At 40.2% G+C, this 18,468-nt stretch overlaps 1 protein-coding gene across 1 annotated transcript in view; it reads right to left on the reverse strand.

The window, feature by feature from the left end:
• Window positions 1-1,024: 1,024 nt before the first annotated feature.
• The window catches only part of SETX (senataxin), a gene marked incomplete at its 5' end in the record, with an annotated part of 29,208 nt that continues 11,764 nt past the window's right edge, over window positions 1,025-18,468 (reverse strand). The window contains 16 exons of the mRNA XM_082008983.1: window positions 1,025-2,522; window positions 3,536-3,623; window positions 6,027-6,125; window positions 6,608-6,772; window positions 8,394-8,486; window positions 8,859-9,046; window positions 9,925-10,028; window positions 10,578-10,731; window positions 11,579-11,650; window positions 12,381-12,493; window positions 13,684-13,785; window positions 14,603-14,759; window positions 15,316-15,483; window positions 16,004-16,233; window positions 16,906-17,082; window positions 17,587-17,686. Of these exons, the coding sequence (XP_081865109.1) occupies window positions 1,737-2,522; window positions 3,536-3,623; window positions 6,027-6,125; window positions 6,608-6,772; window positions 8,394-8,486; window positions 8,859-9,046; window positions 9,925-10,028; window positions 10,578-10,731; window positions 11,579-11,650; window positions 12,381-12,493; window positions 13,684-13,785; window positions 14,603-14,759; window positions 15,316-15,483; window positions 16,004-16,233; window positions 16,906-17,082; window positions 17,587-17,686 (2,796 nt within the window). The 3' untranslated portion in view covers window positions 1,025-1,736. The remainder of the gene's footprint in view (window positions 2,523-3,535; window positions 3,624-6,026; window positions 6,126-6,607; window positions 6,773-8,393; window positions 8,487-8,858; window positions 9,047-9,924; window positions 10,029-10,577; window positions 10,732-11,578; window positions 11,651-12,380; window positions 12,494-13,683; window positions 13,786-14,602; window positions 14,760-15,315; window positions 15,484-16,003; window positions 16,234-16,905; window positions 17,083-17,586; window positions 17,687-18,468) is intronic.

Genomic DNA, 18,468 nt, shown 5'->3' on the forward strand with positions numbered 1-18,468 from the left:
CTTCACAGCCATCTCAGAGATTCTCCCCTAAAATGCTCTGTACTACGCAGCACCATGAGCTGGAGACAGTCACAGACTGCAACAAAAAGCCTTCCAACACACCTACAATACAGTTGTTACCAGTAAAGCACATTTGTTCTGGGCTTGGATGCAGTAAGGATGGAAGTTTTACTGGCAATTACAGTTTGAACCACTACTGATGGTTAAGGCACCTGCGTTTCACTGAAGTGGATCGCATGAACGTCTTTGGCAGTGGGTTAAAAGCACAAAGCTAACACTAATCATTGCAATGAATGTGTCAGGACAGAAAACATAACTAAAAATTATGGCTAAATTCTGGCCAGAGAAGTCTGGCAGCTCATTTGCTTAGGAAAGCCACTGCCCTTATATTGGTTAAGCCTAAGTCAGTGAGGAAGGGACAGCAGGATACTGCCTGCCTCACAGCAGGCTGTATTTTAACACAGATGCATAGAGACAGCAATACCCCCAACTGGTATTGACATAGCAAGTGCTGCATTCTCGGGCAGAAGCATTCCAGACTGTCTCCATGCAAACCTGCACACATGAAATGTTGCTCTTCACCTCCTTGAGACAGGCACGTACTCCAGAAAAAGAGAGTGATACTTTACAGTGACCCAAAGGCATTCTTAGGAGAAATAATTCCACTGTTATGGTGAAATGTTACGATGAGAGGAAGGCTTCTTAAAAAAGTTTGGTTTTTCCCCCCCACCCCAGTTTACTGGTTATATATTCTTCATTAACATAGTGGAAAGATCCAGTAATAACACGCAGAATGAACTGCTTGCCCTTTTTATCTCTGTATAGAGCTTTTGGGTATCTACAAAGAAACTCAAGTGTCATTACCGGTAAGTGTTAACTTTGACTAAGATTCCACAGTGCTGTTGATTATTCGTCACATGGACTCACTGGGACCAAACACACCTCATAGGCTTTAATCTGCAGTTTGTGTTGCCACTGCAAGAAGAAAAGGATTCCAACTGATGATGCAGCGGCAAGAGCAAAACTCAAGGCACATTTGTATAAATGAAAGCTCTTCTGCTCCTATAAAAACAAGCACTAAAATATACAAAATAAGTAGAATTCTCTCCATTCAACCAATGTACATCTGCCTTCAGTGTTTCCTGAGGCACTAGTGGAACGTGAGGAAGAATCACTGCTACCACATTTTCAACATTCACTCTTTGCTATCAAATAAATTAGACTTACTAGTGCAAAGGGAAAAAGAAGTCTGGCTGTTTTTTAGATTTTGGGAGGGTTTTTTGTTTGTTCAGGGTTTTTTGTTTGGGGTTTTTTTTTGGTGGTTTTTTGCTTTGCTTTGCTCTGGTTCTTCATAAAAAATTGCATCACTAAGAAATTAGCATTTGCACAAGGAAACAAGAAGCTATATATTTGCAAAATTAAATCTTAAAATAATTTTTTCTACTTTACAAATATACATGTTAAACATTTACAACCTTAACTTCCTAGATGACAAAATTCACTGCTCTTCCAAGCAATGCAGCTACCCAACTTCTCTTTTCAAAAGCTCAAAGCTATCAACAGTCAGGTATAAAGTCTCCTTCACCATTAGGAACAGGATGGGAGAGAGATGGATCTACTGATAGTAGTGGTGGTATCAATATAAGGGAGTTCCAGGTGTACTAAATAATTTAAAATACAGTCCTTGCTAGACAGAAATCTGGGAATAGATTTTCAGTAATGAGCCAATACTGAAGTCAGTGAGAGGTCTTTCTTCGCTTGGCAGTGTTTGAGTCTGCGTTCTGTGGTGACTCCTCTGATGCTCTCCGCGTTAAAACACGATAATCCTTGTTCCACTGACTGCTATTACCGTGACCTCCTTCACTGTGGGCTTTTGAGCTGCTTTTTGATACAGAAGCTCTCCAGTCACCCTTGTGCTGAGCCGCATGGGATGACGTGGAAGGCACGTCGCATTGTCCCACTGTTTGCTGGGGCTTCTTACAAGTTTCTGTTCTGGAAAGCTGATCCCTGGCAGCGGAGGACACAGCGAGGCCTTGCTGCGACGTTGATCCTGGATTGCTCTGGGCTGACCGACTGCTGCCTTTTGAGGCCTGCTCCTTCCCTTTTGTTTCAGTTCTACTAACCATACTTGCCAGCCTTGGGTCCCGCGGTTTCTCTTGATCAGCAGGAAGCACAGCAGCCTCCACGGGTGCGGAGGCACTGCCTCTCCTGGAGCCTGCAGCCTGAGCCCCCTGCGGCTGCTGGGGCTCTCTGCTTCCTTGTGGCACTGCACGGCCAGCACCAGCAGCGAGTTCCCGTGGGCTGCTGGCCTCCCTTGGATTTGCAGGCTCACCCCTCTTTACACTGGAAGAACGAGCCTGCAACAGAGGAGAGTTCTTTGTCCCTGCTTTGGTTGGGGGCTGTACTGTTGGCTTGAGCTTCAAAATCTTAACAGCATCTTTCCTGTAGGTTTTTTCTGATGTCTTGATAATGGCACCTCTTTTCTGAGCATCCTGAATCAACTCATTCCAGTCTTTATTTTCCTTTAAAAAAAAAGAAAAAAGACACCGCCACCCCCCCAAAAAAACAGTTATCAGAAAGAAATCAACAAAAATGGACAGAGGTGTCAGAGGATGCACAACCTCTTTAATCAAGGTACCTGACACAACTGTCATGGAAACCACTGTTATGTTCCTTCTGGAATGGAAGAATCTTATGTTTCAGTTGCAAAACAGCAACAGGCACTCTGGCTGCTTTAACACAGGGAAGGTACTTTCAACCATCAGTGAGCTACTACTTAAAATGACCATTTCTGTATTTATGAAGGCCAGAAGAGTTCTCTCGGAGTGTGAAACAGGAACACAGCTTTAATGCCCTCTAGTGGTGTAGCCAACACCCCCCCCCCCCCCCGAAAAAGAATAAAAATCAAGTACTGTAAGACATTAAATCTATTCAAGAGCACATCCTACACACTCAGTGGGCCTTTATAGCCACCAAATACGTAGTTCTGTTTCAGAAACACCTGCTTCAAAGAGTACAAGCAAAGAGTATTCTCAGAAACCACATGACTATACAAAGTAGCATCAAAAACAATAATCTGAAGGTCAGAGGAATGTTTTGGGGTGGTTTGTTTTTTTCCTTGCTCAAATGCCCAGTGATGACTGCAACAGTCGGAGCTGGAGGAACAGTAAGGATCAAGCAGGAAATACCTCTGCCACCACCCTATCTTACCAGCAGGGAGAAGATTTTTCACAACCCCCACATTTGAATTGTAAAGAACTGTGTTAGTTTAGTTACTAAAAATACTGAGAGTAATTTCTAACCTCCCTTCCCAGAAGCATGGAAAAGAGGTTTTTGGGGTTTTTTTAAGCTTTTGACAGTTACAGCCAAAGCTTTCAAAGAGAATCCTTCAGAGGACTTTAAAATTTTAGAATACACTAGAAAATGGCCCCCTTTCATAGGCTGGAGCAGCCTGAGGACGGTTTTCATTTCCCCAACACTGACTTGACCTAAAAGGGTGAATCATAGAAGATTATTTGGTTAACACTGCACCTACCATGAGCGTTTTCAGTCTTCCAAGGATGAAGAGGCTGAATCTGGCTCGGGTAATTGTAACGTTCAGACGCTGAAGACTTGCCAGAAACCTAGGTGACAAGACAAAACTAAGCTCCTAAACTACTTTTTCCACAAGGTTTAAGTGTTACAAGAAAAAGTTATTATACACAATTTCAATGAAATGAAGATAACAGAAGCAGTTACAAAGAAGGCGGCAGTTCATGACCCATTCCCCGATCCCACTGCAGCAGCCCTGCCTGATATGAAGGGCTTTGCACAAATTGTGTTTTCTTTCTTTCACCAATTTGATTCCTTGCAGGGAATTCCAGTTGTTTCCAGCTCTTGCTGTTGATGTTTCCTTTCTTAGAGCAAATCCCCTCTTAATGCCAGCCACTGCTTCCTTAAATGTTCCTCAAAGTACAGAAGACATCAACCTCACTTCACCTATCAAGACTTTAAGCTTCTTTTTGACTTGAACTGAAATAGATTAATAATATTTGGCATGATTAATGGGAAAATTTTCTACTGAAATACTGAACACTGCACATGAATATTTTATTTTAAAGGTGACCTGCACTGGAAGCACACGAAGGAAGACTTTTGCTTTGTCATGCTTCAAGAGTGAAAAGTACGTTCTTGCAGAAGAAAGTCTGTATTTGCACTATGAAAATTGTCTAGTCTGTTTTTGTGGGATCACAAACCAAGGTACTGAAACCTAAACAAACAAATGCTTAGTGTATTCTAAAAGGTTGACTTCTGTTATTTACCAAAACTCCAAAAAAGATTTGTGAAACTAATATCAACAATTTCTTCACTAATGAAAAATCTCCCACAATGCACAGCTTATTCTATACCAACAAACTTTGCAATACTATGTCAAGTCGTTATACAACCTGGTTTGAACAGGTCTAACGTCAATGCCTGGTACTGTGGTCACGGCACCGAGACCTGCTCTTCAGCAAATTCACAACCCCTGCAGTAAAGACTGAAAAAGCTCCTGAGCCACCTCAGAAAATCTGGGCAGTCTGGGAAAAAAAGTGAGGCAGGAAGCAGACCTGAGGAGTGGATCCAGCAGCACAGATATTGTAGGTCTTTGGGAGGGGAGGGGGGAAGGAAGGGATCGTGAAAGACTACGAAATATTCTCAACAGCTTTTAAAACTGAAAGATGACAAGATTATTTTCTCAGGAAAGGAAAAAAAATCCTTTGTAATTTCTTGGAGAGTTTTCTCCTCCCTTTGCAACTTACTTCCAGAATAAATTTAACGCTGGACTAGCAACCTTGGAGACAAAAATGCTCTGCTCAGCTACAAGATCATAAGGGCAAAGCAAACTTTCCCATCACACCTTGCCAATGACACCTGACCCTGGAACAGAGATGTCCAAGCCATCAGTATGTACAGCTTTTAAGGCATTGCACTGCCAAAACTTTAATATATAAACCTTCAACACAGCAAGCTGGAAAGTTTTCTTCCAAAAGGACACAGATTAAGTCCCGTGTCAGCCAAGAGAACTGGCAGGTTCTAGCTGCCTTCAGTTTCCAAACTCAACCAACCAGATTCAGAAGTCTCCAAAAAGCATTACTGTTGTTTACTACAGTATTGGGATTCTTTCTCTTCCCAAAGCAGCATGGATCAACACAATTAAAAGCCCTAATCTAGCAATTAGAAAATTTGTATCAGAGAAACATAAGTAGCTTAGTGAACCTGGTACATGGAAACAAAGATTTTTGTTTATGCGAACAGACTTCCTATAGTTTGACTTAAAAGCCAATGAACTATAAGAAGGCACGTTTCAACTACCATTTTTTAAATTAAAATTATAAGTTACAGAAACAAATCAACAACTGCTGTAGCAGTCTGGGGGTAAACAGCACACACTGTATCTAGCTCCTTCTCTTTCAGACAGGAAAAACCCACATAAAATTATAAAATCTGTGATCTTGAATCAAGACTTCTGCAAATCTCATCCTAACTCAAAAGACAAGCACATTCATCTACAAATCAAAGATCCAGCTCATCTACATCACATTCCTAGCAACATCTCTAACTAGTTAACAATACTTTTACAGACAGAATGCTATATTAATAGGATAGCAACAGTCACAGAAAATTAATTTCATTTTAAGAAATTAACAGTATTCAGAAAGTTACACTATATATCAAAACCTACAAGAAAAATAACTGCTGCAGTACTAGTGCAAAGAGCCAAGTTCTAAAGACCAATCCTGCCAAACCAAAACAGTGACAGTCTAAGGCAGTCACACAAATTCATCAGCATGCAGCACAGAACACAATACTTAGCATTTCCAGGTCCCTTTTGTTCAGAGATCTCAAACCAGTAACATTAATTCATGCATTAAGATACCCTTTAATTTGCTGGCTGTAGTGACTTGTTCTCTAATAACTTTCTTACTGGCCATATTAAAAATATAATGAGTATATCTAGAGTGTCATTGGAAATGGAATTTGCAAATCACTGAAGAGAAACATACCCAATTGACCCTTTCGTGCTGTTTGCCCGGACGCATGTCACTATGATGCAGTCTTTCTCTCGTCCCTGGAATGCATCCACTGTGTCCACTTCTCCTGGGCTGTTGAAGAAAGAATTAGCAAGCTGATAAACTATGTTAGTTGAATTTTTAAGCAACACACTGATGCAAATAGCCTAAACACTATCCTTAATGATCAGCTGTCAAAATAACCCAGGATAAATTTTTGCTTCAATATATGCAAAGGTTCAGTGTACAAACCTAAAGCTAAACTTGCTTTGCTGAAGCCAGCATCATTGTTGACAAGCTGTTCAGGTCCACGTAGCTTAGAATTTTAGGTTTTCTTTTAAATGAGCTTTATTCAGAACAGCAATATAATCAAAGCATGCATACTACTAAGAAGTGGTACAAAGAGGCTGTGCCTCTCAAGCTAAAGCCTTGCATGTCCCCTTTAAAGGCATAACTAAGTACAGATTTTGGCAGGTCAGAAAAAAGTCTGATAGCTTTTGCCATTATTTTAAGAGGATAAACAAAGGACTAACATGCAAGAGCAAGTCCCATTCAAAAACTCACAGTTTCTTTACCTGTTATTTTTAAACACGCTGTCCAGTTGTTCTTGAATTTTCCTTTTCTGTGCGCTGTAAGGGGTAATTATTCCAATGCGACGAAGACCCAGATCTTTCCTTTTTTCTTTAATTGTTCTAATTAATTCCATCACCAGCTTCACTTCCTGAGGATTACTAAAAGAGCTAAATAAGACAGAATGGAAACATTACAGAAGTATCTGTAATATCGGTAATATCTGTACAAAAATCCCAGAGAGTTGTGGTGAACGGCGTTAAATCCGGCTGGCGGCCGGTCACAAGCGGTGTTCCCCAGGGCTCAGTTCTGGGGCCGGTCTTGTTCAGTATCTTTATCAAAGATCTGGATGAGGGGATCGAGTGCTCCCTCAGTAAGTGTACAGATGACACCAAGTTGGGTGGGAGTGTTGATCCGCTGGAGGGTAGGAGGGCTCTGCAGAGGGATCTGGACAGGCTGGATCGATGGGCCAAGGTCAACTGTATGAGGTTTAATAAGGCCAAGTGCCGGGTCCTGCACTTCGGCCACAACACCACCAGGCAACGCTCCAGGCTTGGGGAGGAGTGGCTGGAGAGCTGCCTGGCGGAAAGGGACCTGGGGGTACTGGTTGACAGCCGGCTGAACATGAGCCGGCAGCGTGCCCAGGTGGCCAAGGTGGCCAACAGTGTCCTGGCCTGTGTCAGGAATAGTGTGGCCAGCAGGAGTAGGGAAGTGATTGTGCCCCTGTACTCAGCACTGGTGAGGCTGCACCTTGAATTCTGTGTTGTGTTGGGCCCCTCACTACAAGAAGGATGCTGAGGTGCTTGAGCGTATCCAGAGAAGGGCAACAAAGCTGGTGAGGGGTCTGGAGCACAAGTCTTATGGGGAGCGGCTGAGGGAACTGGGGTTGTTTAGTCTGGAGAAGAGGAGGCTGAGAGGAGACCTTATCGCTCTCTACAACTACCTGAAAGGGGTTGTGGTGAGGTGGGTGTTGGTCTCTTCTCCCAAGTAACTAGTGATAGGACAAGAGGAAATGGTCCCGAGTTGCGCCAGGGGAGGTTTAGATTGGATATTAGGAAAAATTTCTTCACTGAGAGGGTGGTCAGGCATTGGAACAGGCTGCCCAGGGAGGTGGTGGAGTCGCCATCTCTGGAAGTGTTCAAAAAACGTGTAGACGTGGCACTTCAGGACATGGTTTAGGGGACATGGTGGTGCTGGATTAATGGTTGGACTTGATGATCCTGAAGGTCCTTTCCAACCTTAGTGATTCTGTAATTTGTAGGGGGATTGCAAGTCAAAGCCCCTGTCTTGAACTGCTGCAACTTCCTTCACACAGAGGCTCAAAGAACTTTGCAAGCAGGCCCTGATGAGGGGCTAACAAGAAGTGTTAGCAGTGAAAGGCTGCACTTCATGTTCCCTTAAAACTACATAGCTTTGCTTTCTTTACAGAACAGGTAAAAGGGAGGACTGAGCCTGCCACCTTCTGGCATTACCTCATCATGCAGCTGTGAAAGGAAAGTCACTGATAAAAAAAAAAAAAATCAGGAATCTGAAACAGTTACTAGAACTAGCAGAGACTGTAAGCATTCACTGGCATCTAACAGATAGTCAAACCAGGACTAAAGCCAGTTTCAAATTAACAGAAAAACATTTAACACCTGCTTTCTTACAAGATTAAATCAAATCAAGTTAAAAATGCAGTCCTGGCTACTTAATGCATATAGCGAACAATAGAGGAGAGAAGAGAACTCTTCTGCAGGTAATTAATTCTCAGTAAATCTAAAATTTGGCAGAGTACAATGCACGACTTACTCATTGTCCCGCTCCTCACGACCGTCTCCTACATCAAAAATAAGGTAGGGCTGGAATGGCCACTCTGAAGAACATCTGTTCTCTTCTGTTGCTCTGTAAATAACATTTTTATCACTAGGTAACCATACAGAAATTCTAAGAACTAATACTTCATTTATTTACACCATGGTTATCAAATACAAGCAGCTTTCAGCATTTTTTTTTCCCCCCAAAGTCCTTCATTTTCACTGCTACCTGCAGATACACTGAAGCCTGAAAATGAACTCTAAGCAGTAAGTATGCTCAATTTTAAGTGATCTGGTTAACTTACGTACCACAGCCAGCACTGACAAGAGATGGAGTGCAAGTAAGCATCTTCCCCCCACACACAACCTCAAGAATTTTTAGACTCAAAACAATATCCTGATGTGAAAAGATTTCTTCGAAATACCCCCTGCTCAGAAAGGAGAACAGAGAGCTACTCACTTGTCAGTCTTTAGGGTCTTGCCATAAACATAACTGGACGGGAAGAGGCAGATGTCAGGGTGCATCCTGTACTGCACAGTCAGCTGCACCACTGGCAGGCTCCGTAAAACATTCTTCTGCACTTGCTCCTCCAAGTGTCTGTGCAGGCGTGCCATCAAGGACTGATCGTAGCCATATTCCTGAGCTTTCTGCCACAAGGAAAACATGAGATTGATTTCTGGGGAATTAGATCCCAAACTAAAGACACCAATTTGCTTTTTGGACTTAAAACTCTTGGTGTTTTCCTTTAAACTTCTAAATCACTGACAAAAAGACAACTACTTGCACTTCAATCTTCTATTTGTGTTAGTCTTACTAGTTCAATAGCAATCACCTGCATAAATTTGAATTTTTGTCAGTGTAGTTCTTCATCAAGACAACTTTCCTTTATGAGGCACAATGCAGTAAAATTTAAAAAACATCAACAACAACAAAAAGCAATATCTTCCAGGTGGGATCTTGTTAAACAAGCACACAGCCTCCAGACAATTCACCCTTCTAGAGAAGCCAGTCTGTTTTTCCTCCTTTATCAGATATTTAAAACAGTCCTCCTTACAGTTGGATACAAGGAAGTGCTCCTGTATGTTAATCACATGTGTAGGGTCAGGAAATCCGCACACAAACAGGTAGTCTTCATCCTCCATTCCTTAAGGAATGTGACACTGACTGAAGCTCACATGACAAAATAACAGAGCCTGCCGCAACACAACGTCCATCACAAACTAAGTGCTGAGTTACACTGAAGTTTGTGTTAGCTATTCTTAATGGTGCTTGAAATAATTTCCAAGCTACACCAGGAAAGTCTACAGAGGTTGCACTCGCACATCTGTATTGGCTTTATTCACACATTTGAAGGCAGTATTGATACAGTCTCCACATAACAGAGACTAAACTTGGCAGGGCAAAAGTTATTATCTGATACACATCATGACCTGACATTGAAGTGTCTTTTTTCCTTCTACATATTTTCTATAGATACCATTCGTATACTACATAGCACAAAAAAAAACACAGTTTGAACACTTACTACTGATTTTACAGTAGGAGGGAGCTGTCTGGGATCTCCAACAAGGACAAGTTTATTACAGCGATGGATCAGTGGAATCAGTGTTTCAACCTCACAGGACTGCCCTGCCTTTTGTATATGCAAACAGGACAAAAAGCACAAGTTGTAAGCAAAGGAGTGGAGAGGGAATTATGTTACATTTCCTTTAACAGAGCCAGAGCAACTCAGAAATGCTTTAAGTCTTCTAAAACAAACATACAAAAAAAACCCACAAACAAAAAAAAAAAGGAGAGAGAGAAAGAAGGATCTTTCCCTAAAAGAAACCTCCAAACATATTCTTCTTTTCTTATTAAATATCCAGAGCTCTCCAAACAGATACCAATATAACCCAACCATCTGGAAATCTCTACAGCAAGAGCCACACTTTAGCCATGACTTTTAAGTAAAAGCTGTCTGCCATTAAAGCACCAAACAAGTCAGAAAAAGCAGCAAGTAAAAGTTACTCTTTCTTCTTATGGCTCTACATGGCAGGATAGGCTGGTTATCAGTTAAAAGGTGGGCATGGGGCAGTCAACCCACCATGTATTACACCAGCAGCCAGTCACAAGTAGCTTAAGCAGAGAACAAGGCAGGCCTTTAGAGGTAGAACATGCTCTAGTTCTAAATAGCTTTACTGACCTCATCCACAATGACACAGCTGAAAGGATCAAGTCCTTGCCTCCAAAAAGCAGATTCCAGCAAACTTCCTCCGCTCGTGCTCAGCGTGCAGCAGATGATGTCGGACTCCAAGATGATATCCACTTGTACTTTCTGAGAGTGACCCCGAACCTTCAAGTACAACAGGATACCATGTCTTCTTTTAGCTTTCTTGAACGACTTTAGAGCAATTTCTAACTGCCTGGACAATTCTAACTGCCAAACAGATCATGCATAATGCGTCATCCCAGTGAAACTATCTCTATTACAAGTGAAAGTAACCAGTTGGCTTAACCGAAGTGTTACTGTCGCTTTAAATTACAGATCAATGCCATTGAGGTGGCAAACTAGAAAGAAGTATTCCTTTATCTCTACAGCTATGCAATCTAGACACTGCGAGCAAAGTGTAGTTTGCCATCACATTTGTAACTCCTAGCCTCCACGACCATTAAGGGTCAACATATATTCATTAAAGATGAACCTTCATTCATTTCGTGGTTCGTGTTACTCAGGCTTAATTACTGTTTTGCTATCAGTGCTTATTTCCACTTTCAAACCTATCTCTTTCCACACAAAAAAATTCTTCCAGCTGTTGCTTGACTTAAAAACATTTAAAAGTATCTCAATTCCAGTAGGACTATAAGGTGCATGAAAGTGCTGAAGATGATACATCCTAGAACATGACAGGCACGTTTCTATTACCTTCTTTGCCAAACATGCCACATTTTGTTTAAAATCCACCCTTAACTCTAAGAGTGAATACTCCCATCCGTTTGGGTTTTTTTCTGCAATATGCAGTCAGAGTACACCTGATTTCACACCAGGTTGTCCATAACTTAATCAACTTATGACCTTTATCTGTTTACCTACTACTTTATATCCCAGCCACATCAAAACCAAATCTCCACTACAATTAAAGGATAGCAAGTATATACATACATTAGCTGAGGTTTCTTAAAGAGCTGCCCTAAACTCCTACCTCCTTTAGTTGAGAAGCAAGCTGTTGTCTCTCCTTTGAAAGTCTGCCAATTTCATCATCTAACATTTGACTCTAGATGGGAAATAAAATAAAGAGAAACCACATATAAATATCAGGAATCATTAACACCACACATTTCCCATATACCTTTTTTCCTCACGCACCCTAGTTCATTTCCTAAACATTTAGACTTGTTCAGACTGTCCTTTAATATTTACTGTGTCTGAGGAAGCTGATCAGTTTCTTAGAAAGTTGTCAATGTATTTAGACTTTGCAACACACAATACTACACCTTACATTTCTGTGCAACTGTGAAAACAATTTACCATCAGAAATCTGTAATTTGAGCAGAAGTGCCAAATTTTTAGACAAAAAAAATCGAAATCTTCAAGTGCAACACATATCCCAAAAATCTCAGATCACAAGGAGATCTTACTATTTCCAGTTAAACAAAAACAGAGCTTTGAAGTATACAATCAAATTAAGTCATTAAGATTTATAAATATGGTTACACTAAAAGCTAACTGGTGACAGAACCAAATGAAGACTATGCAACACTAGAGTAAGAAGTGGCATGACCAACCAGTTGAAAACACTAGTATAAGACGATAAAAAAAATTCCTGATGTAAAGTTCTTCATTCTCTTTCACAGTGCTAACCAACATTTCCATTAGTTGAAAAAGCAGGTCAAGAAAGAGTTACTGCTCAGGGGTGGCATTAAAAAGTAGAGTTCTTTAGTCTTTGGATTCAGTTATGAAGACAGAAAACACAAACAGGGTTAAAAATACTATTTTCTTACTACCTCCCTCTTCTCACATCTGTGCATGGCACGCTGACGAGACAGCATGTCCAGCTTTTGATCCAGAGCTGCTTTCTTCTTCTGAATATCCTGGTCACAGTCAGCTGGCTTTCGTTCTATGATAGAACAAAGGAAAACATACAGGAGGAATAGAAAAACTATGTTGCAATAAGATGCATGACTGAGAGCAAGTGTTAAGTCATTAAGAACAAACGGACAAACTCGTTTTTTGTTGCATTTTCCCTTTTTCTACTGAGTTCGTATCTTGTATCTTGTAGAACGAAGATAATGAGACTTGGTTCCAACTGTGGCTCTCAAATGCTGCATAGCTGCATTGCTTAAAAGTGATGGCTTTAACATGCATTATTGTAATTTCTTTAAAAAAAACAACCAAACAAGTTGTCGTCTGTTTATTTCTTTGGTTTTGCTTAGATCTTAGGCCATATGTAAGCTGACACTTTCCGACTAAGACTGAGAAAAACAACACTTATAAAGCGCTGTGGCATAAAAATCTTTTACCAGATCGTCCTTCTTAAAGGACACGCAGTTCCACGTGTAAAACTTCATCCTGACCAACCTAGTGGCCTTCTGTGATGGAGTGACCACGTCAGTGGACAAGGGAAGAGCTACAGATGTCATCTATCTGGAGTTTTGTAAGGCCTCTGACACAGTCCCCCACAACATCCTTCTCTCTAAATTGGAGAGATGGATTTGATGGGTGGACTGCTGGGTGGATGAGGAATTGGTTGGATGGTCACATCCAGAGGGTAGTGGTCAACAGCTCAATGTGTAGATTGGAGATCGGTGACAAGTGGTGTCCCTCAGGGGTCCGTATTGGGACCAGTACTGTTTAATATCTTCCATCGACAGTGGGATCTAGTGCACTCTCAGCAAGAGGACTCCGGGGAGACCTTACTGCAGCCTGCCAGTACTTAAAGGGGGTTTCTAAGAGAGATGGGGATAGACTTGTTAGCAGGGCCTGTAGCGATAGGACAAGAGGTGACGGTTTTAAACTAAAAGAGGGCAAATTTATACTAGATCTAAGGAAGACATTTTTCACCATAAGGGTGGTGAAACACTGCCACAGGTTGCCCAGAGAGGTGGTAGATGCCCCATCCCTGGAAACATTCATGGTCAGGTTGGACGGGGCTCTGAAAAACCCGATCTAGTGGAAGATGTCCCTGCTCACTGCAGGGGGTTGGACTAGATGGCCTTGAGAGGTCTCTTACAACCCAAAGATAATATAATTCTATGATCATCAAGCTCTTAAAGACGACTGAAGAAAAGTGATTTGCATGTTACTTACTCATTCTGTGTTCAACTTGCTTATCCAGGCTAAATCCCCGGACTTCACTGTTGATTGCTTTTTCAGCACCAAGTCGCACTAATTTGATATCACCACAATTCCCTGTTTACAAAATCAGAGCCAAAATAGTTTTAGACTGCTCCAATCATCTCTCCACTTTGGTATGAGAGAGAAAAAATTTAAACATCATGGATATCAAACAAGGCTTTTCCTTCTTCTGCTTTTCAGGGGTTTGCAACAATTCACTTGTACTTATCTGAACACAGCTACAAAAAAAAAGAATTCAGTAATTCTGAACTCTAAAAGAAACAGATGTTGCTAATGTTTTAGTGGTGGCTAACAGTTAAGAATGTAATTTCGAATCAACATAACCACCTCTTATCCCCAGGCTTCTTTATTTAAAATTTACAGAATTCCTAAGTTAGAAAATTACCGAGTACCATCAGTAATGCAGCTGCTAAGTCAAACCGAATTAACATTTTGTTACAGTGCAGATTTTTTTCCCCAGTACAGACTAGATGCCTTGTTCAGAATTCATCTACTTTGTACTAGCAACAAACTAAGAGGATGGAAAAAAAAGGGAGAGGCTCTCAATTTTATACAAAAATCAATGTAATAGTCTTGTGTTCAAATCTTTAAGGAGTACTTAGGAAAACTGGTGAACTGAAACTAACACTATGAGGAAAGTGTCAAGGTCTTTATAAAGACAAAGTACAATTTATTTTAAAAAAACATAAAATACACCTTTTAGAAAAGCACATTAAAATTAATAACAGTATGAGGATGTACCAGTCATGTTCTGCAAGAGAAAAAAGCTGCTTAGAGTAGCATACAAGTAATATATGTAATCAACTGTTCCAGTTACTCCTTCAGGTTTTGTCTATTTAACATATAAACAGAATTTTAAAATAAACCATACCCAAAGGCTCCTGTCTGTTTTGGCATTTTTCCTTAAATGCAACGATGATCTTTTTCATGAGTTCATCAACAGCAGCATTTGATGGTGCACAAACTAGAAAACGGTTTGGCTTGATCTTGGAATTTGCTTTTTGAGTTGTTTTGCAATTCCTAGTGTTCTGTAGATTAATTAACAATAAACCAAAACAGGCTCTTTAGATTGTTTTCATTTGTGATTTAAAAGCCAGACTGTATGCTCATCTTAATCAGCATGCAGAGTATGGGGACTATTACACTTTAATATCTCTTAAGGTATGTCTTACACTGAGTAAGAAGTCAAATGTATTAATACTATTTGCATAAATTCCCTTCAACAATTATGTACCTGATGAATCTACTGGATGCTAATATGAAAACCATTAAAGGGGAACAGGGCAACTAACATTCTTTAATAAATCAAAATAGTACTTTTTTATGTAACAAGTGTTTATACTACTGATTGTGCATGTTTTCTTGATTTTACTTTTTAAGTTCCATAAAATAAGTGTTTTCCAACATGCTCAAAAGGTATTATTTCCTCCTTTACAGCCTATGCAGTACAGATCGAATTAAGTCACCTTAATGAATTATCTCCCAGTAATTACCACTACTACACTTCCATTTAGTTTAAGCGATCATTCACTTCCACTGGTAAACCAAACACCAGCACATGATGATCCCATCACGTTCACTTACTTCTCTCAAAACACGAGACAGAAGTCCAACAATAGTTTTTGATTTCCCTGTTCCAGGTGGTCCATGGATGAGGCAGATCTTGGGAAGCCCTGGATGTTGCTTTACCATGGCATAAGCTGTCTCAATGGCTCTCTTTTGATCTTCATTGTATTCATTCATATCCGAAGCCTGAAGGAAAAGACAGGGGAAAAAATAATTAATTACTTAATGTTGATCAAACCTTCCATGTTCATTTTATGTATTTTCAGGATGTCTCCCACACCTCTAGTTATGACTCAAAAACTTCAATGGCATGGAAGGTTTTGATTCTAGGTTTGCTCTAGATGCACACCCAATCCTGACTCAAAAGCTGTAATCCAGGTTTTGTTTACTCTACACACCTTTATCTACACACCTTTATTTTGCATTTCCTTTTCCATACTACACCTTATTTCCTGGACAGGCACCTCTCCCGTAAAGAAAAAAACCTGAAAGTTGTTTAAAGGGCAGTACAGCAGAAACACCTGAGCAAATTCAGACTCCTATTCACCCAATCAATCAACACTGAAAACCTCAGTGCTTTTGAAACTTGTCTATTTGCACTCGGTCATCTCAAAAGACAGCATGCAAAACCAGTTTTGCAAAACTCACAAGATCCAAATGCCCACTTTAGTCATCCCTAACTATCAATTCTAGCTGCAAGACTTACAGCACTTTCTGAAGCTACAGGCAAATCTCTGGGACAGAAGTCGTTGTAACTTGGATTTATGATGGGTTTAGCCAGGGGACTCCTGCTCAATAGTAGTAGACCTTTGAATGTTCGGTGTGTGGTTACCAGGGAGCCAACCACCACACACCTCACTTGCTTATTTATGAAGAATGACAAATTGGCTCGGGTTTGCACAGAAAGATGACAGACTGTATGCTGCTCCTTTTGTCCTATTCAAAGGGGAGGGAGAAAAAAAAAACCAACACAAGTTAATTCAAAGAATATCCAAATTGTTAACTGAAAAGTATTCAAACAGGTCATTCAAAGGAATTCACCAGAACCAGGTGCTGCCTTCTGTTAGGGAGCCAACAACTAATTCCTGCAGAACACCCAAACTCCTTCTGCCAACCCGCATCTCCCCCCAAATAAAAAAAAAACAAATCAAAACAAACCCACCAGTGCTCTGTAACACAGATCACTGTTTTAATCAAGCAGTACTGATCTTGGTACTTGGTAATCCCGGCAATTCACAACTTCAGTTCCAGAAGACAGTGAAAACTTTAGTAAGACCACTGAATTTCATGGCACTTCATATCTTACAGCAATGCACTCCTAAAGATGTATGCAGAGCACTTACTCATCATTAGTTTCTGTTCTTACACACAGTATTAACACCTATATTGAAGGAAGCCCCTAGAAAAAAGCATGGAAAGCAGGTCTGCAGCTTCAGTTCCTGGCTTTTTATGAAGCTTCTAGCATGGAACAGACATGCTACAGTGGAAAAACAATCGCATTTCCTCCGAGGGAAGCGTTGTAATTTACAATTATCAACAGCCAGCTATGAAGAAGCATTTTACGGTACCAAGAAGAATCCCACTTTCATTTCAACCCCATTTACTTACTGGTTAAACAGCCAGATGCACGAGAAAATCGTGTCACAAGACCAACGTGACTCACTATGTGGTTCTCCATCTCACTTTCTTCCCTAAAGGTGTCTTTCTTCTTTTGGACCACCAAAAAGATTAAGTCATCCTCCTTCGGATGAAGCTGCCTTGCCAAATCACTTTCTCGAAAATGAGCTACCCAAAATACATTTTAAAATTAGAACATTAGAACAAAAATGGTTACTATTACTTTCTGACTATAGAAGTACTACCATTAACATACTGCATATACTTCAGTAATACCTATCTGCTAACTTTTAAAGCTATTAAAAGCTATGGCAAAAGACTATGAAGAGTTTTAACTCCATCCTGCATTCTTAAGACTGAACACAGAACTGAGCACTATATAAAAACAGACCAAGCCAAGGACTATTTTATTTACCAAATGAAACTGAAACAAAATCCCAAATGAGTGAGATAGAAAGTATTCCACCAGCAATCAAGTATCTTTTTGTACTGAACACTTAAGGCACAAATATCCTGCAAAACACGTTTCCATTATGTGCATTCTGTAAAATAGCAAATTCAAGATCCTTTCTGTATTTAAAGCAAATAAAAAAATTTTCTACCTGTACGTGCTAGCTTACTCTAAGGCACTGTCTACTTGAAAATTGGAAGAAAATTAGAACACCCTCTTACCTGTAAAATCTGCTGTATTCAATTCGGCACAGTTGTTCTGTAAGTAGAAGTAGTAACTCTTCTCTCTTACTCTCTGGTTTTCTATCCACTCTTGTGCCAGCTACATGTTGGAAAGTAAAAGCTAAATAAAAATACTCTGAAGGGTTTAGTGTATCAGAATAGCTTATCATGACTCAAAGGGCAAACGTACTAATCAACGAAAGGTAATAGACTGTCAAGTACAAGACATCAAGAGTCTTACCCATTTCTTTAATATATGCATACACATTACATATAAACACACACAGGGCAAACGAAAGTACTTTCTCCCCACCCACTCCCCATTTAACGTACTTTCCTACAAAGCTCTTCAAAACAAACGTGGGTTCACCCTGAGTGCACGTTCACCTTAAAATACCAGTATTATCCTGATACTGACTTTGTTTTCTACCTTATTTCTATGAGAGAAGTGAAGCAATGACTGAACTTGAAAGCATACAGACTTTAATTGAAGGAGCACTGCGTTTTCTTACTATTAAACTGTAAAGTTAAACTGTTTGGAAAAAAAAAAAAATTTCTCACATTAACCTACCCTCTCACATAAGTTCTCAACATAAATCAAAACATTACAACCTTATCCTCAGTTTCTTAAACAAAAATTTCTGGTTTAAGCTTTATATGCTATAAAAAGAGGAACCACCCCCTTTTTCCCATTTTTTACATGCTATTGTGGATGCGCGCCAAAAGAATAAAAAGCTTCACCAAAATGAATAATACTGACAATCCCTAATCTTAAACACAACTGTCTACATTTAGGGGAAATATTCACTCCTCTATTCAGATCTGTATCTGAACATTTTCAGAAGGTAAACAGAGGACATAAACCAGTTTTTAATCTCTTAG

The sequence above is a fragment of the Phaethon aethereus genome, assembly GCF_964289735.1.
Source record: "Phaethon aethereus genome assembly, chromosome: 20".
In the NCBI taxonomy this organism is placed as follows: Eukaryota; Metazoa; Chordata; class Aves; order Phaethontiformes; family Phaethontidae; genus Phaethon; species Phaethon aethereus.